General features: G+C 42.9%; 1 protein-coding gene across 2 annotated transcripts in view; it reads left to right on the forward strand.

Annotated features, from left to right (window-relative positions):
• Positions 1-26,579, forward strand: part of LOC135712845 (WD repeat and FYVE domain-containing protein 3-like) — a 134,034-nt gene that overhangs the window by 14,647 nt on the left and 92,808 nt on the right. For both annotated transcript variants that reach the window (XM_065235908.1, XM_065235909.1), the window contains exon 3: positions 7,764-7,905. In XM_065235908.1, the coding sequence (XP_065091980.1) occupies positions 7,764-7,905 (142 nt within the window). The remainder of the gene's footprint in view (positions 1-7,763; positions 7,906-26,579) is intronic.

A 26,579-nucleotide genomic window follows, 5' to 3' on the forward strand; every position in this document is an offset into this window, starting at 1 on the left:
TTTAATTTCCAAAACGCACGGTGAATGTGGGTTCGGTCGTCCTTGGAAACATTGTCCGGACAACCTTTTCGGCAACCACAAGGTACAAGTTTCGGTGGATGAGAAGTGCGACGTTTTTTTTCCACAACAGCTTTACGTTGTTCTTTTTTCGTTCTTTTACGATTTTTTTCTGCGCTGTTCGACAAAATAGCTTCCTTCCGAATCGATGCTTTCACTGGTCACAGAATCCTTTGCAGAGTTACTGTTATCACCGATAGCTTTATCGTCATCAATCTGACCAACAGCTTGCCCATCTTCAATATTTGGACGAGTTAAAAACAAAGTAGCTGTGCGGGAAACTTCCGGGTACTGCTCCGATTTGTTGTTCGAGTCAAATCCGTAGAATTCGTCTTCTGAACTCTCACTGTCACCACCGTATATTTTAATTGCTTCAAGAGCTGACATTTTTACCAAACTGTAACTTATCAAGCAACGCGAAAAGTACTAATCCAATGCTAATTTCGAAATGCACTTCTTACGTCTGAGGTAAACAACTCAAGCGATAGTGCGCAATGGGACTGGTATGCGAGTACTTTTGCGCTCGTCAACGAAAGTACTCGCATACCAGTCCCATATGATTTCGGCCATTTTTCTCGTGATAAACAAAAGTGTTAATTATATTTTAGTTACACACGATATTGTTAAGTTGTAATGCAACTAATTTCAGCAGTGGTGCTGTACTTGATAATTAGAATCAACGAGAAAACAACAAATCAGTGCTAACATTTGAAAACGGCACAAAAGCCATTTGTAAACAAATGGTTTGTGGGCCCTTTACTCGCTACCCGAAGAACGCCCACGCAAACCAACAGCATTGTCAGGAAGGGGAAAATTTCCCCTACCCGATGTTGCTGTTGTGTCGCGTGGGTGTACTTCAAGTAGTGAGTAAAGGGCCCACAAACCATTTGTTTACAAATGGCTTTTGTGCCGTTTTCAAATGTTAGCACTGAAATTATATAAATATGCAAAGTTGTCTTTTTCTCAACATGACGATTTTTCAAATGGGACTGACATGCGGGTATGGGCAGTTAAATGGTTAACAGAGTGTGACGTCATACTGTGTTATCCATTTAAATAGCGGCAGAACGAAAGGGACAACGATTTCACATAGCCTCACCTGTTTGCATTTCATTGGTTTCAACCAGTCCGGCAGATTTTTTTTATTTCCTTTCTATACCTTCTGTTAAATCATAAGGGTCATCCATAAATGACGATGCAATTTTCTTACCAATTTTAGACCTTCCCCTCTCCCTTCGTGGCGTTTTTTCTATACCTTATGCATGGTCCGCTACAAATGTTGGAACAACCTCTCCATTACTCCTCAGATTCTATGTAATTTATGGATGTGCCCTAACTGTTGTTTTGGTTCTTAATTTCGGATCATCGTTTGCGTGTGGAAAGTGAATTTTCAGGTGTATGAAAGAAGTGAAAAATCATTATCGGCATCAAGAATTCACTGAAATAGAAACGATTTATCTGCCGCTCATGCTCTCCGAAAAAAATAAATCGCTGCTGCTTTTCTCGCGAAAACTGCTGTGAGCGTATAATATTCTCTCGCTTCCCACATTCTCATATATTCCTCCTAGCAGGTGAAAAATGACGTTTCTCTTCTCAAGTACGCGAAAATTTCGATCTCTGGTAAGAACAATTAATTTATCGATAGTTAAAATACAGGTGCTTTTTATCCATTAAAAAGTGTTTGTTCAAATGGTACACCTTACGCGTACTTATTACACCGTTTGCTCGGTGCTGATTGGTCGACGTTTTCTCCTGTCTTTCGGCGGTAGGCCGAACATCCTCCCCCCGGTTGAGAGATCTCAACACCCTTTGGAAGTCGGAGGGCTTTGACGAGGATCATTATCCTCGATGGGGAAAATTTGGACACCTTATTGATGGGACGTCGATACGTGGTTCCATTCACGAAGACATCAACTGCTCGGACCAGGCCGTCGGTTCCAGGATAGACGGCTACGATGCGACCTAACTTCCAGTTGAGTGGTGGTTGGTTACGATCGTGAAGCAACACGATCGTGTCTTCCCGAATGTTCGGCATCTCTTGTCGATTTTTCTTCCGAGGCTGCAGGGTATTCAAATAATCCCGGCTCCAGGCACGCCAGAATTGCTCCCGAATAAGTTGGAGATGTTGCCAACGTGTCAAGCGGGATGCTTTGACGTTCTCCAGGGATGGTTCAGCTAGGGCGATCAGCGGTCGTCCAATCCTGCGAATGTGCAGTTTGCCAACAATGAGCATCCGATGAATGATGTTTATTGCCTTTCTGGAGCTGCAACCAACGTGGTGAATGACTGGCATGAGTGATACTACTGTTCAGACTGCAAAACTGGCTCTGACCGACGCTGACCGAGTTGATTCGTACGGAAAATGGATCGATTTCGCTTGCACTGGATGACATCTGAAGCTTGGTGCTCCTCAGGCCTACCCGACGTGTTTGGTGGCCAATTTGTCTCCTGCGTTACTGATCCAGAATCTTCACCTTGGTGTGGCATTCCTTGACATGACGGTCATACGGAATCCAGATCAAACACTGACCACCGAATGGTACGCTAAACCGATTGCGTCACATTTCATCAGCCAAAACACAAAATAAATGTGGCGACCAACTTTATCCACCGAGTTCACTCGCTCACACGCAACAAACCCAGGGAAGAAATAGCAAAAACAATCCACCAACATCTACTAAGGAACAACTACCCCAAACAACTAGTCAACCGATTACTAAATCTACATAAGAACAAATATCAAGATCATCCGTCCAACACCCATTCCAGCCAACCATCGCACCATAATACATTCACCCCACCCCCACTGCACCCAACCACATCTAACCCAGCCAAATGTACGCGAAGCCAACAATCATGGCAGCCACCCACCCAGCCGACCATGGTGCCAGCTATTTCCATCCCGCACATACAGTCCGTACCAATGCTTCACCCAAACGATGCAATTAATATCAATCACCAACAAGCAGCACCAACGATAACCGATCATCATTCGACCAAGAAATCCATCAATGACGTAGACTAACAGATCAATATCCAAACGATGCCAGACCAACCTACAATAGAAAGGGAAGGAAAAATTTACAGAGCAATCCCGTATGTACCAGCACTTTCCCAACGCATTACGAAAATCCTGTCCAAGGACTACCCAAACATATTAGTCGCAACAAAACAGCACCGCACTATCAACGATCTCCACACTAAAGTTAAATACCCTGTAAGTAAAGAGGAAATTAGCAATGTAATTTATAAAATTCCGTGCAATAATTGTGATAGCAGCTACATAGGAATGACGAGAAACAATTTACGCAGAAGACTAGCAGGACACAGAACAAATGTGAACAAGTTAGAAAAACTGATGAACGATAACCACACCATTACCGAAGCAGCCACAGCAACACTCATAGAAACTACTACCGCCCTGATCCAACATTGTATAGAAACCAACCACAGATTCAATCTAGATAATACACAAATTATAGACCATAGCTACAAATCATCAACACTTCCATTCCTTGAAATGTGCCATATCACTAACACCAACTACACAGTAAACAAACGAACAGACATAGACAGACTTAGTACGACATACGCAGCAGTATTGCACAATATTAAGAATACAGATAAACGCAACAAAACCAGAAGAGAGCAATCGACCACACATGAGAGATAGGTTTTTAAGATAGGGCATTTCGGCTACCAAACAAAATGGGTTTCATAATTAGGGGGTTGCCAAAAACAATTTTGCGCCATTTGCCAGTACTACAAGTTCATAGCATAGTGTATCCGACGTGTAAGAAGTTTTAAATTTATTTTAAATTACTAAAAACAATAAGTAACAAACAAATACTCAATTTACAGCATGTACCAACACATTAGAGACCAGACAGTTAAAGTTAGACAAAACATAAGACAAAAAACGAAAAAACTATTGTAAGTCACCATAACATAAATATGTAAGGAAAACATGGTATATTGATACATAAAATTACAGTTCCCCCTGAAGAAGACACAATCCCCGTGTCGAAACGTCGGGTAAATAAAAACTCGTTTAATTCAACAAAGACTGCGTAGCCGTTCAATAAAATATTCAACGATACAGTCGATCCTCCACCAGTTCTATTCCCTAAAACTGTGTACTGCGTCTTCATATTTCCTGTTTCGATAACTTTTTGAACGAGTTAGCTTCCATGTTGTTGTTGGACTAAGCCCCAACGTTTGAAGCGTTTTATTAACGTTCTCAATCTTTGATGATTTGGCACCCACCAGTGTTGCGTCGCTTTTTTCCGATGGTAGCGTAACACTGGAGCCCTGTTCGGATAGCACAATGTCCTTTTTTTTTTTTTTTTTTTTTTTTTTTTTTTTTTTTTTTATACAGGGGGGAATCTGCTCCCAGACACCTGAGAAGATAACTCAGGGTGTGGGGATGGGAGAAGTAGCTCTCCCGACCCACTAAACCTTACCCTGTGCTCTAGACCCTTGTCCTCCCCGGAACCGCCCGAAGGCATTACGTCATGGGAGGGGGCCGATTGCGCTATGGCGCATCACTACGTGTTGTGTCAGACATGACACTCGCTACTGCACAGTGAGCAGCTGTGCAGGGCCTTCCTCTTGTTGCTCGCTGTTCGTTGTTCGCCTGAGTTCTAGAGCAGACGTGATAGCCAGCCAACTGTCCAGGGCCCGTACAGGACAGATGTGACCGCTTACCAGCTGCGTGTGCTAAGCACTCTAAGAACCCGGCGTCACTCCTGCCTTTGCACAACGAGGGTTTGTGCAGGGCTTCTCAACCTCCTCTTGTTGTTCGCTGTTCGTTGTTCGCCTCGGTTCCAAGCAGACGTGATAGCCAGCCAACTGTCCAACAGGGTAGCTTAGGACAGATGTGACCGCTTACCAGCTGCTTGTGCTAAGCACTAAGAACCCGGCGTCACTCCTGCCTTTGCACAACGAGGGTTTGTGCAGGGCTTCTCTGCGGTAGTTCGTTTAGCCGCAATATCTCTCCCTTGGGTTCGATAATTAACGTTTCCAGGGCACACCACGAGGAGGCGAACTACTCCATGCCCCAGCACAATGTCCTTATTACTAGAACTCTGTGCTTGAGGTGTCTTTTTGACGGCAAGTTTGAAGGATACACAAAGCTTGCGCCCTTCAACAATATTTGGGTTAAAATGATGGTTGTTGTCGTGATATTTCGTATTTATCGTCTGTAAATTTCGGCGACGTACAGTTTTGTGAGTGCCTTAAGGGCAAATAATCGTTTGAGTTTAAATTATTGGAAAACTTAATTCAATTACGTAATGGATTACAGCATATTTTTTTACCTTTTTCATAGCTTTTCAGAAATTTAGAATCATGCGCGTCTGTACGTGTTTTACCCCAGAGCGCAGGTTAAGCAAAAGCCACTGCCTTGTCGTAAAATGTTGTGATGTTATGTACTGCCTGTATTTCGATCATTTTTGTTTATTTGCTTTGCCAATCGAACACACCATGGTGATTTTGAAGTAAAAAATCGAAAAACACATATTTCTAAAGTATAATAAGCGTTTGATATTAAAATAAAAACACAGTCATGTTTCATGAAAAAGGATTTTAATTAATTTTATCAACGTAAAAGTATTCGCTTTGGATTATTATCAAAAAAGAATATTCTCTTGAGTACTTACCACACAGGGGAAGATCAGTTGTTTGCATAATATTTAGAGTCATATTTAGCATTTAGCGCACCTCGTCATAGAGCGAACTGTCATTTACTGGATATTAACATAGAGGTAACTCTAAGACCAGAAGGTCCCGAAGAAACGTGCTCAACTTGCTCAACTCAACATTTGAGCTCGTGAGGCGAAAACGATACCTGCCAAAAACTGATCGTTTCGGCCATTTTGTCCGCCATTTGTCCGTCCCCATCAGTCCCGGCGCGCTCCCCGGTTGTTCACCACCATTTTCTATTTCAATGGATTTTAATTTAATAAACATAAAAACAGTTGAAGCATAAACATGACTTCATCAATAAACTTTATTTATCATATTCTTTTATTATTATAAAATTTTTATAATTATTTATCATATTTTTATAACTAACTATTTTTAAACATTATAATTTGTTTTTGTTTTTGTTGGATCAATTTTGAAAAATAATTACATCAAAATTGATTCGCTGGAGGTATCCGGCTGAGTTAAACATCCTTACTAATGCAACGCTTCAATAAGGATGTTTAACTCATCCGGATTCCTCCAGCGGACCACTTCTGAGAACTAATTTCAATATCAATCACTCCTGAAAACTAAAATTAAATTTACACGTCCTACGCATTCTCAGGGGTGCTGTAATTCATACTTAAGGGGGTATTCCCGATCTTTTTTTTCAAAAAATCAAATTTTTTTTTTTACGTTTTTTTATACTTTAGACTATATACTTTCATCCCCCCAAGCCGTTTTTCGATCAGCGAATTCGGTGTCCAGGCATAGCTGACTAATGGTAAGAACCCCCAAAATGGTTTTAACTAAAGTCAAAACTTTAAACGCGTTTTTCTCGAAACCACATTTTTTTTATCGGGCGAAGATTTTTCTCAGAAACTATAAGAGATATTGACTTGAATCTTTGCGCATTTTGTTCCTTATTAAATTCTTTGGAGCTTCTCCCACTTTCAGCCAAAAATATTAACATTTAACATTGTTTGAAGCACCTTAAAGCTGCAAAAAAGCGGGCTAAAAATCGCTTGTTTTTTCATATGGCCGCCATTTTGTTAATTTGCAAGATTTTTTGCTGCCAATGGGAGAAGCTCCAGAGAATCTTATGCAGATTATTAATTTCATCATGAAATCTGTTTCAGATGAAGCCGTTCCAGAAAAAAGTCTTCGCCCGTCCAGGCGTTTGCGGCGAACAGGGGTCTGTTTGCCGTCATTTTGTGACGTCAATAATGTCTTTTTTTATGTCGAAAAAAATTTATTTGTAAAATTTAATGTTCAATAAACAAGAATCCCGAAGAGTTAGGCGCATTACTATTCATTTTCCTTGAAAAAAAAATTAATTGAAAAACAGGCCGAAAAAAGGCAAAAGATTGGGAATACCCCCTTAAGAGAACTAATTAGAACGTTCAGTTCACTTTTGCAACTCTTCCTCAGAGGTGCTGGAATTCAGCTGGTTGTGTAACGGCATACCACTTATGGGAATGTGAATCACTCCCAAAAACAACAAACATTTCATGTTACTTACCAGAATACCAGCAGCCGGCTGATAAAAGTATTTACAAAAATTATCAATTTATTTAATATTTTTCATTAAAAAACAGTTCACTTACCTTGAGTACAAATATTTCTGTTGATTTGTCCCGTCGTCCACTCCAGAAGATGGCCATTGGAGGCCAATTTTGCGACTCGGATCAAAATAGAGAAGCACCTGCTACGAACGATATGAAAACATGGCTGACCGTGTAGTCAGCCGTCGCAAAACAAAAAATCGCAAAACAATTACTAAGTTCTATCCGCCATTTGGTAGCCCGGCAGAAGAAATTAATTTAGCTTCCGGGATGCGGATGACCTGTTTTCAAGCGCCCATTGTCAATTTAAAAATTTGGTTTACAAATCAAGATAAATGTTCTATGGGATCGATAAAAAATATATTTGTGCTCAGAAAACGAAGCTCTTTCAGATGATGTACAAAAACCCAATTCACAGATTGCAAACGAATAATATATGTGTTTTTGTTATAGCGGATCCAATCAAAGCACAGAAGCTGCGTCTAAGAAAATCGTAGAGTTCCTGGAGATTGACGAAAATGAAGAAACCAGTAATGGATGGATGTTACTGACAACAATCAACATCATGTCTGCTGGTGACAAGTCTTTAATACAGGTAATGTCACAGGTATACATACACAGGATACAGGTCAATAATATATATACAGGTGAGGAAATGATCGTAAAATTGGATTCGTGCAGTGCAAAATATGTCATAGTGTTTGTGAAGTATACCTTCCGTGATGTCAAACTCCACTTTTTTCAGTCAATTCAGGTATAACATTTGATAACGGCACAAAAGCATTTGTAAACAAACTTTCTAAGACCCTTAACACGCGAACCAAAGTACGCCCACGCAAACCAATACCACTTTCGGAAAGGTTATAGCTGCCCCTATCCTATGATGTTGTTGGTTTTCGTGGGCGTACTTTGTTTCGCGTGTAAAGGGCCTAAGAAAGTTTGTTTACAAATACTTTTGTGCCATTATCAAATGTTATGCCTGAATTTTTTAGGAGTTTTTCGTCATCATCGATTGTTTACCTCTTTTTTGCTACTAATATCAACATATACCCTCTTGTGCCACACCTGTATATATCGCATTGGTACAGGTAATGTGATAGTATAATTGCACAATAAAAAAATAGCTTGTTTGCAAATTGTGCAAAACAATCCTGGCAGTTTTATTCGAAAAACATATTATTCTTTTTTAGAGTACAGTAGTTTTGAAAATATAAATTTGGTCCAATGTTGACGGAAATTTTATGCCCAGCAATCATATGAGTACACTGTTATACCATTTATCCGAAAAGGGCACGCAATAACCTTTAATTCCAACGCAGGCTAGAACTTTAATTGAATTAATTCCATTACTTACAGCTTTAACAAATTAAACTACATTCGGATATTTTAAGTCCATTCATAACAGTCGTAATTTTGTAATTAAAGGCCGTAAACAACATTGTCAGTACCATTAATTATAATGTGAGTACTTTTAATCACGTTCAGTAAGGCAAAAAAATGTCATTACTTTCATACAACATTAAAATGCATTAATTACATTGAGTACTTTTGCTTCGAATTTATGTCCCACGCTCCGGTTTTGGGAATTGCATGCCCCTCGCATTTATCTATTGTCGTTTTTGTTTTTGCGGTTTAGCTACACCGGTGCTACACTGCCGTACACTGAAATAATTTAGGGTGTAGATAAAGGATGCACCTTTTTTTTTACAAACAAATGATGTTGAACTGTCAAAGACTCGCGCTTATTCCTGCTTACACTACACCGGTGCTGCACCGCAAAAACGAAAACGACATATGTCAAGAATTTCAGAAAATTTTCAAAGCTCACGAGCATTTAAAATGTCAGATTAGCTCTGAATCGCTCAAGTAAAGATTTATTTAAAATCAATTATCGAATTTTTTTTCCAGATATTCAAAATTTGATGAGATCAATATAATGATTTTTTTTTCTTATCCAAGAAAGATCTTGTATGGTGAGTGCCATCATCGGTATCAAGATTTATTTCTCAGTTCAGTGCTTTTAACAAATAAAGAAGTTTGAGTATTTCAAACTCTGTTTCCAGTTTCAGAAATAGGCATGGTAACAGGTGAAGGAAATCTTTATAAGTTTAGATTTGCTTACCGTAGGCCCCTTTGTGGAAAGATTTATTGCTGAAAAAGCGTAATGTAAAGAGAAGTCATAGAGTGTGTTGCTATTGTTTTGTTTGATTTATTGTAATTCAATGAATAATGAATAAATAGGTTCTATAGCATTCCCCAAAAGACCATTTTCCAAAATTCCATTCCCCAGAATGCACCATTCCGCAGAAAAACATTCCCCAGAATGTACCATTCCCCAGAAAAGCATTCCCCAGAATGTACCATTCCCCAGAAAAGATGATGAAATTAGTAATTTATCCCTTTTTTTTTCGTCATGTGATAATATATTTTAGTTTTATATTACAGAACAGGCGTCCATAAATAAACAGGTCCGCGATTATCTTGCACACTGAATATGTAATACATCTTCTGAATACCAATTTTCTCGATAAATTTTACATATTTGATTTAATATATTTTTCATGATAAATCTCTCTGATTAGTTTCACTTTACTATTGATGATACACTACGTTTACTTTTACTTTCAATTCCAAACCATGTTATAGCTCTTTAGAAACCTTCAACAACCTTCAAGTTTTCGAGCACTTCGTACATCATTTAAAAAGTCAAAGGGTATATTGTGCAATCCAATTCAACCAGTTGGAAACTGTTAAACCTTATCGAAGAATTGTTCGATCTGAGTTGAAGAATTTCTCTTGATGGATTAAAAAATCGGTGTATGGAACGTTGAACTACCGATTACAAATTTATAACATTATTTCACACGTTATTATCCCGAATGGGCATTGCCCCGAATCCCTTGCGAAAAACTATTGATTATATATTTTCCTTATATATTGAAAGAAGGGAATATTCCTTTCTTTATCGTATATCCAAAGAATTAATTATTTCCTTTTGTTATATTTTCAAAGAAAGGAATATCATACCATATATTCAGCGAATTAATTATGTCCTCTTTTTGTATTAAAAGAAAGGAATATTCCCTTCTTTATCGTTTATCCAAAGAATTAATTATATCCTTCTGATATTTTCAAAGAAGGGAATATTCCCTTCTTTATCATATATTTAACGAATAATGATGTTCTCTTTATATATTCAAAGGAGGGAATATTCCCTTCTTTATCGTATATCCAAAGAATTAATTATTTTCTTTTCTTATATTTTCAAAGAAGGGAAAACCCCTTGATCCATTAAGAAGTTTTTCTCTTCTATAAACAAACATAGTCAATCTAATACATGTCATACTTTTCTGGGGAATGGTACATTCTGGGGAATGGTACATTCTGGGGAATAGTTTTCTGGGGAATGGTTCATTCTGGGCAATGCTTTTCTGGGGAATGGTACATTCTGGGGAATGAGATTCTGGGGAATGTTATAGAATCGAATAAATATATTATACTTATAAGCAGTATATGGAAAATCATTCTCAAATCTCACTCATTAAGCTGACCTGATAAATATTTTGGCTAGTATAAATATGTTGTAGATGTCAGTTTTGTGCTTTGATCAGAAATTTCTTTGTAATTTGTATGATCTTTCATGTCGGTTTGTCGGTGATCTTACTTGACTCAAACTTTAAAACTTTTTTTGTTTTGAAAATAAGCACATACTGCATGAACGCACATAGAGAATAAACTCGCATGTGAATGCGGCCAACAAATCTCAACGCTAAAAAATCATTCCAGCTTAATGGGGTGTTTACACTTATGCTATTTCACTAGAGCTAATGAGCTAGCTGCTAGTAGAAAAGGTCACCAGCATAATGTAAACAAGGCATCAGCGTCTACCAGCTTGAGATTTCAGGAGCAAGTGAAATTCGTGCTGGTTGGCTAGTACACTAGCGCTAGCAATTCCGCACAGATGTAAACACCAAATAAACTCATAAGAGCTGCTCAAGCATTGATTGATAGCATACTTATGATTTCTGATTTATTAATACGGTCAACCGGCGTAGACTAGTACATATAAATAGACAGTTTTTTTTTTCTTAAATACCTATATAAAAAACCCGAATTTATCCACCTATGGTGTGATCAGACCCTTCTTACTTATTCAAGTTTATTTATTTTATTGTCATTATCAGTGACCAAGCCCCCCACCCCGTGTCATCCAGTGACGCTACGCCACTGCCTGGGGGTACCCGGAATATATCCGGGTGTAGTCTATTTGGTGAGGCTACCAATCACCTTATCATCGTTATTTTAATGTGATTTAATGGGTTTTAATTCAATTCATATTCAAGCAACTTCCCCAGGGTACCCGGAACATGTCCAAGTGTGTCCAATGTGGTCTGGAACACTTAACACGACTTGCATTGATCTTATTTTTGAATTCTGTAGTAATTTGGTTTTCCGTTAAATCCAGCGTGAAGGCCCATATTCACCGGATCTTATTCCGGCCATATCTCCGGAACCGGTTCACCGATTCCAAAACCGTTCAATAGCGTTCAATGGGACCCCAAGACCTATCATTTGGCGCCGAGTTTGTCCAAATCGGTTGAGCGGTTGCTGAGAAACGTGAGCGCATACATTTCGTTACATACACACACACATACACACGTACACACACACACACACAGACATGTTCCGATCTCGTCGAGCTGAGTCGAATGGTATATGACACTCGGCCCTCCGGGCCTCGGATCGATAGTCGGTTTTTCAAGTGATATCTATACCCTTCTTTGTAAGAAGGGTAAAAATATATAAAAAAGTTATATAATACAATTATGTTTTAATAGGTTTTATAAAAATAGAAGTAATTAATTAATTAAAAATAAGCCTTGCCTGATTTCTTATTTTTCTTCTTATGAGTTATGATTCCGTATGGAGTTAAAATATGGTTTTAGTTGATTCTGATACATAATAAAGTCAATGGTTTCGCAGTATTGATGGTTTATTGTAAATTAATTTAGATTTCGGAGTTGCCGAGTAGGTGCAAAGAAATATAATTTTGATAAAAGTTCTGTTGAATCTGTGAAAACTAATTTATATGAGACGGGAGAATCACTCAGCAAACACACAACGCACTTACCGCTTCAACCGACTGACTACGAATGAGGCGCATAATGCGAGAGCAGCAGCGGCGGCATCGCAGTCGCTCCCGTTCGCCACAGTTGATAGTGCTGTGCTCAGACAGTGTTGCTGAAAACCACTCAAATATACTGTTCCATACAGTGCAACCATTCTCTGCCTCACATCTCACTTCTCCTCACAAGAAAAAAACAAAAAAAAAAAAAAAAAAACAAAAAAATGAGAGAAAACCAAAAACTTTAATCACCAAATGTTAAAAACCGCTCATGCTCTTTCTATGTCGAGAAAAAACAAATCCTCATTTTGAAGAACCTTTCATTGGTCTTGTCAATTCCAGTAAAGTCACAATAGTATTAATCATTGCCTTCCTGTACCGACCGTACATAATCATCTAAATAGGACGGTGGTTTCCTATCTCTAGAGAAGCGTTTGTTTAATAAACCATCACATTGATCACCATCTTGATCAGCCAAGTTCTCTTCTGATAAATTGCCTTCATCAGTGAACGATTTGGCAACTGAACTTCTCCCGGGACTCCTCCATTTATGAACTTTCTTTGTTTGTGATACGTGGCGCTTTACGGATTTTCCCTCATCGTCAGTTAACAAAAGAGATCCATTTCTTTCTTCAAGCACCGTGAACCTCTTCAATCCAAACCTAGTATCACCCTTTGCACGTACATGACGCTCCACTATTACTTCATCTCCTGGTTTAACCCGACATTATCTGGCACATCGTCTGGCATCCTCACGCTCCTTTCCAACTGACTTCGCGTTCCAATCCCTTTCCTCCAACAAAACATCATCGTGATTCACCTTACCCCTGCTAAGCAATGGCAGTCCGCGCCTTATTTTCCTACCAAACATCACTTCTTCAGGAGGAACTTTCGTTGTGCAATGAGCTGCGGCGTTATGAGCCTGGACTGCTGATTGTAGTTCCACATCATAGTTCATTCCAGAGGATATAGCAGCTGTCATTGCCTTGTTTATCAATTTCATACAGTTTTCTGCCAAACCATTTTGCTGAGGAAATAGTGGAGTTGAAAAAATAGGCTTGATTCCTCTCGAATTGCAGTAGTTTCTGTACTCTTCCCCATTGAATGGAGGACCGTTATCACTTTTAACAGCATCAGGTAATCCCTCTTCGTTGAAGATTTCATCCAGTACCTTCTTGGTGTTCTCGAAACTAGTTGATTTCACTGCACGAGCTATTATGTATCTTGATCGATAATCCACTACACCTAATACATATATTCCCCCACACTTCAAAAATGGACCGCAAAAGTCAACTGCAATAGTTAAGTTGATTTCTCTGGTCTTCCATTGGCTGCACATAGTCTGCAAGACCTGACCCAGTTGTCTGCATCACTAGGCATTCCAGGCCACCAGACACGTTCCCTTAATATACTCTTTAGTTTCGCACTCAATGGATGTCCTTCATGGGCGATTTCCAACGTTTTCTGGCGTAATTTCTCCGGAATGACAGCGCACCCACTTTTCATAAGAATGCCATTTTTATAACTGAGATCATCCTTCACTAACTTGAACCTTCGCAGTTGCAGAGGCCATTCATCTGATTCCAGCGCTCGAGACACCGCGCCAAGAGTTTCATCAGCAGACGTTGTTTCTTTAATCTCTTCCTCCGTTAAGAATCCTACCGCATTTGTTTCCAACCTGGCAATCTCCCACTGTCTTGAATGCTCGTCAAAGGGTTGATCTTCACCTACATACAACCGCGATGAAGGATCCGCAATGTTATCTCGACCATTCACAAATTCCACCACATAATTATAAGGGCTAAGCCTTAGAGCCCAACCATCTGCTCGTGTCAGCACCCTCTTTGTACTTTCACGGTGTCTATCCAAAATAAATGACACTCCTTTTGCATCCGTACGAAGGACAAATTGTCTTCCCAAGAGGAAATATGAAAAATATTCCACTGCCCAAACAGCACTGAGTGCTTCACGTTGATTCTGCGCATACTTCCTTTCTGTCTGAGTCAGTGCTTTTGAAGCAAAACTTATTATCCGTGCTCCATCTCTCTCATTTTCCTGCACCAGAACTGCTCCAAGTGCTGTTGGCGATGCATCGGTATGCAAAATCATCCTCCGAAAAATACCCCAGGGTTAACGTTCCATTGACTATTTGCTTTTTAATCTCTTCAAATGCTTCAGCTTGTTGCGCACCCCAGGACCAAGATTTCGAAGTAGCTACCGCCCACAATGGTCGAGTCAAATCAGCAAAATGTTTTATATGTGGACTTATAAACGACGCCAAACCCAAAAAAACTTCGCAGCTCCGATGCTGATGAAGGTTGACGGAATTTCTGTATATGCTTCACTTTAGCCTCATCCACATGGAAGCCATGCTCGAACCTTACCGCACTTTACACGTCAATGTACTTTGATAAGCTTGCTTTGCTGAAACAGTCGCTCATCGTGTTCAAAGTGAAAAAAATGAAGGTCTTCTCGACCCACCAAAAACAGTCAACGAGCTTTCTGCATTCCATCAGCCAGCTCCGTATTCATCCCGATACACGGCAAGCAACACAAAATGGTGGTCATCCCGACGCACACAGATCAATTAAATTATAATGAGCATGTTTAGCTCCATCCATTATGTTCATGTTCATCCCGATACACGTTAAACAAATCAGAATGCTGGTCATCTGGACCTACCCAAACAAGTAACTTGATGAGCTTTCCTTACTCTATCAGTCAACACCGTGTACATCCCGATACTCGATAAACAATGCAAAATGGTGGTCATCCCGACCCACCCAAATCAATCAAATTACGATGTGCTTCTCTTGCACCATTATTAGTATTCGATCCGATACACCTAAATAAATGCAAATTGTGGTCATCCCGACCCACACATATCGATCGAATTATAATGAGCTTCTCTCGTTTCATCATTCAGAACTGTGTTCATCCCGATACACGTCGATAAAAGCAAAATGGTGGTCATCCCGACCGACCCACGCACACAATTATATTTTCATGAGCTTTCTTAGCTCCATCAGCCAGCTTGTTCCGTGCTCATCCCAATACACGAACAGCAACGCAAAATGGTGGTCATCCCGACCCACACAAGTATATTAAATTAATTTCATATACATTCAAATGTACGGAAATCCATAATAGCAACATCTGATACCCGAAAATACAAATGGCACGGTGATGGCAACCGGACACCAAAAAATAATAATCAAATACCTCAGTCAATCCGGTTTTTAATTTTTTACACACTACCACTATTCTAACAACATTTCTTTCTCTTCACTTCACTTTTACTTTTTCAATCTACGTGCTGAGCGATTCTCCCGAATAATGTATCTTAAAACTGTAATTATTTGCTTCCGCACACGCGGAAGCAAGCCTACCACGGACGCCATTGTGAAAACTAATTTATATGAGACGGGAGAATCACTAAGCAAACACACAACGCACTTACCGCTTCAACCGACTGACTACGAATGAGGCGCATAATGCGAGAGCAGCAGCGGCGGCATCGCAGTCGCTCCCGTTCGCCACAGTTTATAGTGCTGTGCTCAGACAGTGTTGCTGAAAACCACTCAAATATACTGTTCCATACAGTGCAACCATTCTATGCCTCACAGAATCAATGCTTTTCCAAACGATATCGTTTACAAATGAAACCATTGCATATTCACGACGCTCTTTTAATGTTTGTATTAAGCATGATGGAAGAGGAAATGATGTACATCTTAATTTACGAAGGGCATATAATAGAAATTGCTACTGATTCTAATCTTTCTTCGTGCGTGATTGAAAATGGAGACCATACAATGCTACAATATTCCAGTATTGACCTCACATAGGCAATATATAGTGTTTTAATTGTGTATGGGTCCTGAAAGTTATTGCAAAAGCGCTTGATAAAGCCTAGCATGTTATTTGCCCTGTGAATATATGTGTAGTTATGGTTTATGAAAGTTAGTTTGGAGTGTTAAATAATTCCTAAATCCCTAACTCTTTCACTTTTTTCTACATTCTGATTTGAAATATTTGATGTTGTTCTATTCTTGGTAAATGATAATAAGTTGCATTTTTTTACAATCAATTCTAGTAGACCTTTTTTACACCATGTGTACAATATGTGTATTTAATTCCGGAATATATTGACGTTTTCTTCATTTCTTATTTTCTAAAAGACCTGCATGTAGTTGGCATAGTTTAGCAATCTTAGTTTTTTTTAATGAAGGAAATGTCGTCGAAAAAAAGAGTGGATCGTTGGGGAACGCCTGAAGTGACTTGAATTGTGCTCGATTTCTTTCCGTTGAATCTAATTGTTTGCTGGAGGTGATTCAAGCCCTTTAGAAGTCCTGACTCAATTCCTTTTTGTTTTGCAATTTAAAGATTAGCATTGGTATGACCGCGCCTTGCTAAAGTCTTTATACACAGCTTCTACACTGAAACAAGGACCATAGTTAGAAATACTATTTTGCAGAAAACACTTATTTTCAATATAATCACGCTTATTACCGTCAAATCTACTATGAATTCAGTATAGTTGACTATGAATGCTAACAAATTTACTATGATTCTGGCAAAACTACTATGCTTGCTCAAAATGCATAGTAATTTTGTTAGAAATAATAGTAAAATGAAATGAAATGACACCCCTCACCATCCCTCTCCAAAGGGGGAGTTTGGTAAAGAGAGATGAAAAAACCGATTTGTACCTTCCTTAAAAGTTGTCCTAGTTCGCTATTCTAATATCTATATACAATCTTCACACTGCCGTACTCTAACGGAACTATCAACTCTATGCTTTCATCTACTCCATCTATCGTATAAACATTACCACTACAGTCTGTTATTTGAAATTAGCATCTTCAACTATGTAAATCGTTGACTTCACGTAGAAGTAATACTAAAAACATATAGTCAAAGTAATAATTTTTCGTTGACAAATGCCTCGAAAAGTTTAGGAATGCTTGAGTGGGTAGAATGGCTATTCCACGATAATTACGTACGTCAGATTTTCGGCCAGATTTAAAGAAAGGCATTAGAAAAGAGCTTTTCCACATTTTTTAGAAGGTTCCGAATTCCAGTGACATATCAAAAAGCCAAAACAACGGAGCAATGAGTTCAATTGCTAGACTTTTCTTAAATACTGAAGGAATTCCGTTAGGTCCAGGACCTTTTGTGGTGCCTAATTTGTTCAAAGCCTGCAAAATATTTTGCACTTGACGCGGGGTTGATTGACGCCAATGTCACTTGAAAATCGCAATGGCTATATTCTTCAGAAAATATCATGTAGATCTCATGAATTTTATTGAAGATTACAATTTTTTCCGAGCGACATTTTCGTCAAGATGCATTATTGAAGGAAAATTGTCAGATTTTAGTTTGGGTTTTACGGTATAAAAGAAGTTCTGTCCAAGGATGAGGGGCTTGATGATGATTTGTCAAGTATCGCTATGATTTTTTTTTGCTATTTGTTAAAATTGTAGTTTTTCTCCAGTTCATTGATTTGAAAGGTTCAAGCGAGTTAATTTCACGGAGCCGTAAATTGTAGTTTTATCATAATTTTAATATTAGCATAAAATAAAATAGTAATTTTAAATTCGCTTTTGTAATGCTAAGCTAAATAGTTTGCTTTGAGTGTAAAGTTAATTCATAAGAAAGTTCTACCAGTTTTTGTGCACTTCGAAACTTGACGGGTCATACCTCTAACATAGTAGCAGTGACAGTGTCGCATGTCATAACAACAACTGCCTGCGACTAGTGTTCGAGGGACCGACAGGGCTGAATACGGATCAATACTAACAAAACCGACCCCGAAACTAACGTGCATCCATTGCACTAATAGTTATAATGTAGTTGTACTTTCCTAATAACCCATCTATCACAGACAAACAGACACAGGTTGTTCATCGAACGCGCATTTGACGGTCAATTTGAGTGGTTTTGGTGCTATGGCGCGCACGGTCGGTTCCCTTGCGTTTGACGACTGCATACTAGCGCCATATGTTCAGCGTACTATCCATCACATGATACTCAACAGATGGCGGTAGTATTTTAGTGACTATGTTTTGTGGAGAGAAATATGAAATGTGTTATTTCTGTTTGTCTGTGGATCTATTTTTCTTTTTCGTTGTGTGTGTGTGTGTGTGTGAGTGTGTGTGTGTGTGTGTGTGTGTGTGTGTGTGTGTGTTTTTTTTTTTTTTTTTTTTTTTTTTTTTTTTTATAGTAAGGTTTAGGAAAGCTTCAAGAAGCCTGGCCTGTAGTGAAGGTGGCACGGTGTGGTATCCACTAGTTGCCTAGTGCAGCTCCACTAAAACCCATTCCTTACTCTCTCCTCTGCCTGTATCCCCCCGGGACCACTGTGAAGCGACTACTTCGGGGGGTGGCTGTGCTCATGCACTTGTCGTACTCTCAGCGCTAGCTGGCGTTGCTAGATCGCTGCTCTTCTCTCCATTTACGCTGCAGCTCTGACATAATCTGTGTGACTGCCCTGCTGACGGCATTCCAAGAGTCCTCCTCTCGACACATTTCATCAACGACATTCTCCACGTTAAGGACGGGCATCTCCGTTCGCACTGCCTCGAACCTTGGACAGTCAAAGACCACATGCTCCGGCGTTTCATCGACGTTGCCACACTCCGGACAGAGGGGTGACGCTGCGTGTCCGAACCGATGCAGGTATTTCCTGAAGCAGCCGTGGCCAGACAGGAACTGCGTTAGGTGGAAATTGACTTCTCCGTGTTTTCTGTTCACCCAGGTCGAAAGAATCGGTATTAGTCTATGTGTCCATCTACCGTTCTCCGTCGTGTTCCACTCCTGTTGCCACTTAGCCAATGACTCCACTCTCACAACTTTCCGTACTCTTCCGGCTTCTCTCTGCCTGTAGCACTCACTGTCCTCCGCCAGGGTGATGCCGATAGGGATCATACCGGCGATAACGCATACTGCTTCCGACGAGATGGTTCTGTACGCACTCACGACTCGCATGGCCATGAGCCGGAACGTACTGCTCAGTTTCCTTTGGTTCTGCTTCGTTTCCAGCGCTGGAACCCAGGCTGGACCTCCATATCTCAGTATCGATGATGACACGCTGGCCAGAAGACGCCTCTTGCTACTGCTGGGACCAGCGTTGTTCGGCATGATTCTAGCTATCGCGTTGATGGCCTTCGAAGCCTTCTCACAGGCATATTCGACGTGGCTGTTGAAGTTTAGCCGGTCATCGATCATCACTCCCAGGTATTTTAACACACGCTTCGAGGCTATGGTGTGCTCCCCGACGGTGATTTCCGCCCGCTGTACCGCTTTACAGTTACTGACCAATAACACTTCCGTTTTGTGGTGGGCTATTTGCAGCTTCGCTCCTTTCATCCAGTTACCAATCATGTCGATTGCCTCGGTTGACAACACTTCCACCTCTTCCAGCGTCTCGCCTGTTACCGTCAAGACGACGTCGTCCGCAAAGCCAACGATCTCAACTCCTTTGGGCAGTTTCAGCGTTAGCACGCCGTTGTACATCCCGTTCCAGAGCGTTGGGCCAAGGATGGAGCCTTGTGGAACTCCCGCTGTGATCCTAATCGATCTCTGTCCCATGTCTGTCTCGTAGACCAGAACCCGGTTCTGGAAATAACTCCTCAGGATCCTGCACAGGTAGTCAGGGACCCTCATTCTATGCAGTGCTTCGGCGATGGCCTCCCAGCTGGCGCTGTTGAACGCATTCTTGACGTCGATCGTTATGACGGCGCAATATCGATCTCCTCTCCGCTTCTGTTTGGACGCCTTTTCAGCTCTCTCGACCACTGTCCGAATTGCATCCACCGTCGATCTCCCTTTCCGGAATCCGAACTGCCTCTCCGACAATCCGTGCTCACTCTCCGTGTATTTCGTCAGCCTGTTTAGGATGATCCTCTCCAAGAGTTTTCCGAGTGTATCCAGCAGGCATATAGGCCTGTATGATGCTGGATCCCCCGGCGGTTTTCCTGGTTTCGGCAGCAACACTAGCTTCTGTATCTTCCACCTGTCAGGGAAGTGACCCTCGTTCAGGCATTTCTGCAGCACCATCCTGAACATGTCCGGGGATGACTGGATCGCCGCTTTCAACGCTACGTTGGGGATTCCATCCGGACCGGGAGCTTTCTTCACCTTCAATCCTTTCGCCACTACTACGAGCTCCCCGTTGGTGATTTCGACGTTATCTCCCTCTCTTTCTCCGTACGGTGTAGGTGGCCAGGTTGTTGGGTCGTGCTTCGGGAAAAGTCCTTCCACGATGACTTTCAGCTTCTCTGGGCACATTTCAGCGGGCATCGTTGGACCTCTGATCTTCGCCATCACGACTCGGTATGCGTCGCCCCAGGGGTTGGCATCAGCGTCTTGACACAGCTCCTTAAAACAGTTCGACTTGCTCTGCTTAATCACTCGTTTAAAAGCGGCCCTGGCCGCTCGAAACACTTCTCTTCGTTCCTCTCTGTCTGCTTCCGTTCTTGCTCTCTGAACACGTCTTCTGGCTCTGAGACAACTAGCGCGGAGAGTACTAAGTGCCTCGTTCCACCAGTAGACTGGACGCCGTCTGTTATTTGGCTCCAGTTTCCTCGGCATGGTCGTGTCACATGCTCTCACTAACGTTTCTGTCAGCTCGTCCGCATTTAGATCTACGGGACTCCCGTCCACACGAAGTGCCTTAACGAACAAATCCTTGTCGAAAGCTTTCGTCTTCCACTTTCGGTCACAAGTTCTCGTCCTCCGTACTGCCACAGTATTCCGTTGACCGATGCCATATCGTATCGCCTGATGGTCGCTATGGGTATATCCTTCGCACACTCTCCAATCCATGTTTGCCATCAGCGACGGACTGCAGAAAGTAACGTCGATAATGGATTCTCTGCGAAAAGTGCTGCTGGTGCCTTTATTGGCCAGCATAACTTCCAGTTTTGCCAGAGCTTCCAGCAGACTGTGCCCTCTTGCATTGGAACACCTGCTTCCCCACTCCTTTGCCCAAGCATTGAAGTCTCCTCCGATGACTACCGGTCGTCGTCCGACCAGCTCTTCGGTAAGTCCATCAAGCATCTCGTAGAACTTCTCAATCGTCCATCTGGGGGGTGCGTAACAACTACACATGAAGATTCCGTTGATTTTGGCGATGACGAAGCCTTCGTATGAGCTCGCAACCACTTCTTGAATGGGGTATCTGCCCATAACTTGTATAGCTGCCATCCCAGCTCTATCCGCAACCCAGTTACCGTTATCGGGAGGGACTCGATACGGTTCCGCAATGATTGCAACGTCGCACTTTGTTTCTGTTGTCGACTGCCACAACAGTTGCTGAGCAATGTCGCAATGATTGAGGTTTATTTGGGTTACCTCCATTACTGTTGGCCTGCCATCGCCTTTTTGTATGCTAGGCATTTGAAGCCTCCCGTCGTATGATCGTTACCGTCCTCTTTTTTGCAGAGCATACACCTCGGATGCTTCGTGCAGCCTCTTGCAATATGGCCTTTCTCTCCGCATTTCCTGCACAGATCAGATCTGTCAGGGCCATTGCAGTTCCTCGCCTGGTGACCGAATCCCATGCACTTGAAGCATCGCTCCAATTGCTTGGTAACCCGAGGAGTGGCTTTCAGCGAGCACAATGACCAGCCAACCTTGACCTTGCCCGTCTCCAACAGCTTATTCGCTGCAGCTGTCGAAAGCCGTATAACCGCCGTTTGCATGCCGCCGTACGCCTTCCTCATGCGGATTGACATCGGGACATCTCCCAGATCGCAGTGCACTCTCAACGCACTTCTTAGCTCCTCTTCTGTGGTGATCTCGTCCAGGTCCCTGCACTCGACCACTGTCTCCTGGGATAGAGCTCTTACGCTCGCCCCTTCGCCAAGAGACTTTTCGACGAGCTCCTTGAAGGCTGAGCTCTTGATAGCAGGATCCTTCTTCAGCTCAAAGAGGATCTCGCCTTTCTGGGTTCGCCTGGTTTTCACCACGTTCTCTCCTAGTTGCTTCAACTCCGGATCCTCTCGTACCTTCCGGAGGAGTGCTGCATACGACGTTTTGTCCTTAGCTTCGACGATCAGAGCATCGCCCTTACTTCGCTCCTGACGAGTCCTGGGTATCACCTTCTTCTGTTCAGCTTTCTTCTTCATGTCTTTTTCCTTCCGTTTTTTCCACTTCTCCTTTGGCTTCTCGACGGTACGCCAGCCTTCCTCCTTGTTGTCTTCTTTGTCGTTCTTGACTTTTTTCAACTCCTCTTCCTCTCCTGGAGTTTCCCTTTTCCTCTTCTCCGAGCGTGGATTTCGAGGTCCCTTTGGCGTCTCCTGTATTTCAGCTGCTGCTTTCTCCTTGGCCTCGATCAGTGCCCTTTCGGCAGTTACGGACCTCGTCCTCAGCGCATCCTGTTCACGTTCGGCAGCAATAATGGCGGATTTGATGCCCGTCACCATTTCCTTTATTGCCTTGTGGACGTTGCTCTTATCCTTGATGAAGTCATGGAGTTCATTGATCCTCCTCCTGACCTCCATCAATTTGGTCTTCCCAAGCTGCAATCCTTCTTGGGGTGTGCTACTACTGGATTTCGGTGTGAACACCTGGCTTAGCATAAGACCTAGCTCTCCTTGGTGTCCTTGCTGCTCACCTTGGGGCTTACTGCTGCTGTTGGAACTCGCTGTTGCCTCCAGGTTCAACACTGGTGATCTCTGCAATATCCCGCTCCTTGCGAACACGTTCGCTCCTCCGTTTTCAATTTCTGGCGTCTTGCCGTCGTCCTTCATATTTTTTTGGGTTTTCTCATTTTCTTCTTTTTTGTTTTTTTCTCCGTTTTTCTCCATTCTGTTGGGTCCCCCCTCCGGGCCGCTATCTCCACTCGTTGTATGTAGTCGCCTATCGTGATCCCATGGTTATCTATGCAAGCAGGGAGGCCATGCTAGGGTTGACACGGTCCTTCATGGGGGCCGTGTTCAGAGCCAGATCGGCGTAAGTCAGGAATGTTACATCTGAGTCTACTACTCACCAATCACCAATTGGTGACGAGTTTTGAACGTATCCGGAGGCCTGCCAAGGTTTTACCGGGACGGGGGCAGCCGCACTATTAGCCCACTCGCCATTTCAAGAAGGTGTCACCCTTCTTTACTTAGGGAGCAGAATAGCACGACTGTCAGCCCTGTAGCGTGGTATCCAATCCATTGTACCGTGTCGTGTCCATAGTTCCATGCCGTATCCAGTATGCCATAATAAGGATCTTACTGGCGTCGATCCTAATGTGCCGGTTGGCACTCCTGCGGGTTGACGAAGCATTTCCTCGATCGCCGTGTTATGGTTACCGCGCCAGTGTTCGCGTCGCACCCCCTCACTTTGCTATTGTCAGAAGGACAACATTGCCCAGGCTACACCACGGGGAGGTGTGAGGTAGGAACTTGTGAGGACCAGAGATAGGAAAAACGCTCTTCCCAGGTTGTCAATTCACCATTTGTAGCCCCGTGTGTGTGTGTGTGTGTGTGTGTGTGTGTGTGTGTGTGTGTGTGTGTGTGTGTGTGTGTGTGTGTGTGTGTGTGTGTGTGTGTGTGTGTGTGTGTGTGTGTGTGTGTGGTGCTGTGTGTTTGTGTGTGTGTGAGTGTGTGTTTTTTTTTTTTTTGGCAAGGGCGAGCATATCCTCTCGCACATCATCAAATCTAGGACATTCGAAGACCACGTGCTCTGGTGATTCTTCCACATTCCCACACTCCGGACAGAAGGTAGACGTTGTGTGTCCGAACCGATGCAGGTACTTCCTGAAGCAGCCATGACCAGACAGGAACTGCGTCAAGTGGAAGTTGACTTCTCCATGCTTCCTGTTCACCCAGGTCGAAAGAGTCGGTATTAGCCTATGTGTCCATCTACCGTTCTCTGCTGCAGCCCACTCCTGCTGCCACTTAGCCATCGACTCCGTTCTCACCATTTTTCGTACTCCTCTGGTTTCTCTCGTCATATAGCACTCGTAGTCCTCCGCCAAGGTGATGCCGATTGGAATCATACCGGCGATAACGCATACTGCCTCCATCGAAATGGTTCTGTACGCATGGTTCTGTTTTCAGCGCTTCAATCCAGGCTGGACCTCCGTACCTTAGTATTGATGAGGACACACTAGCCAGAAGACGTCTCTTGCTGCTGCTTGGACCAGAATTGTTCGGCATGATTCTGGCTATTGCGTTGATGACCTTCGTCGCCTTCTCGCAAGCATATTCGATGTGGCTATTAAAGTTTAGCCGGTCGTCGATCATCACTCCCAGATACTTTAGCAGGCGCTTCGAAGCAATGGTGTGCTCTTTAACGGTAATTTCTGCCCGCTGCATTGCTTTGCAGTTACTGACCAACATCACTTCTGTTTTGTGGTGGGCTATCTGTAGTTTCGCTCCTTGCATCCAGTTACCAATCGTGTCTATCGCCTCGGCCGCCAACATTTCCACTTCTTCCCGCGTCTCACCGGTTACCGTCAAGACGACATCGTCCGCAAAGCCAACGATCTCAACTCCTTTGGGCAGCTTGAGCGTCAGCACGCCATTGTACACTCCGTTCCACAGCGTGGGACCTAGAATGGAGCCTTAGGGAACCCCCGCCGTGATTCTAAGCGATTTCTGCCCCGTGTCTGTCACGTAGACCAGGACCCGGTTCTGGAAGTAACTACTTAGAATCCTGCAGAGGTAGTCTGGAACCCTCATTCTATGGAGCGCCTTGGCGATGGCCTCCCAGCTGGCGCTATTGAATGCATTCTTCACATCAGTCGTAATCACGGCGCAGTATCGATTTCCTCTCCGCTTCTGTTTGGAAGCTTTCTCGGCTCTGTCAATCACTGTCTGAATTGCATCCACCGTCGATCTCCCTTTCCGGAATCCAAACTGTCTCTCCGACAATCCGTGTTCACTCTCCGTGCATTTCGTCAGCCTGTTGAGGATGATCCTCTCCAAGAGCTTTCCTACAGTATCCAGCAAGCATATTGGCCTATACGATGCAGGATCCCCCGGCGGTTTTCCGGGCTTCGGCAACAGCACAAGCTTCTGTACCTTCCACCTATCAGGGAACTGACCCTCGTCCAGACATTTCTGCAGCACCATCCTGAACATGTCCGGGAACGTCTGGATCGCCGCCTTCAACGCCACGTTGGGAATTCCATCCGGGCCGGAGCTTTATTCGCTTTCAACCCTTTCGCTGCTGCTATGAGTTCCTCGTTGGAGACTTGTTCAACGTTGTCTTCATCTACCTCGCCATATGGTGTAGGTGGCCAGTTCGTTGGGTCATGCTGTGGGAAAAGTCCCTCCACGATGACTTTCAGCTTGTTGTGACACATTTCAACCGGCATCGTTGGGCCTCTGATCTTCGCCATCGCAATTCGGTATGCGTTGCCCCAGGGGTTGGCATCGGCATCGCGGCACAACTCCTTGAAACTATTTGACTTGCTCAGCTTTATATTTCGTTTCAGTGCAGCCCTGGCCTCTCGGAACACCACCCTGCGCTCCTCTCTGTCTGCTTCTGTTCTTGCTCTCTGAGCACGCCTTCTGGTTAGAAGACAAGTAGCCCGGAGGGTGCTAATTTCCTCGTTCCACCAGTAGGCTGGACGCCGCCTGTTCGTTGGCTCCAGTTTTCTCGGCATAGTTGTGTCACATGCCCTTGCTAATGATTCGGTCAACTCGTTCGCGCTTAGGCCCGGGACGCTGTTGTCTACCCTTAGAGCTTCGATGAAGAGATCCTTATTGAATGCCTTCGTCTTCCACTTCCGCTCGCTTACTTTCGTCCTCCGCATTTCCACCGGTGTCCGTTCGCCGATACTGTACCGGATCGCCTGATGGTCACTATGGGTGTACTCCTCGCACACTGTCCAGTTCATATTTGCCATTAGCGACGTACTGCAGAAAGTGACGTCGATAATGGATTCCCTACCATCTTTGCGGAAGGTGCTGATGGTTCCTTCGTTGGCCAGACTGACGTTCAACTTTGCCAGAGCTTCCAGCAGGCTATACCCTCTTGCGTTGGTACATCTGCTCCCCCAATCCACTGCCCAAGCATTGAAGTCTCCTGCGATGACGACTGGTCTCCGTCCAATGAGCTCTTCGGTGAGCCCATCTAGCATCTGGTGGAACTGCTCAATTGTCCATCTCGGGGGTGCGTAGCAACTACATACATAGATTCCA

This window comes from Ochlerotatus camptorhynchus, unplaced genomic scaffold (assembly GCF_037179485.1).
Source record: "Ochlerotatus camptorhynchus isolate MF236.1 unplaced genomic scaffold, CSIRO-AGI_Acam_v1.1 ptg000505l, whole genome shotgun sequence".
Lineage (NCBI taxonomy): Eukaryota > Metazoa > Arthropoda > Insecta > Diptera > Culicidae > Ochlerotatus > Ochlerotatus camptorhynchus.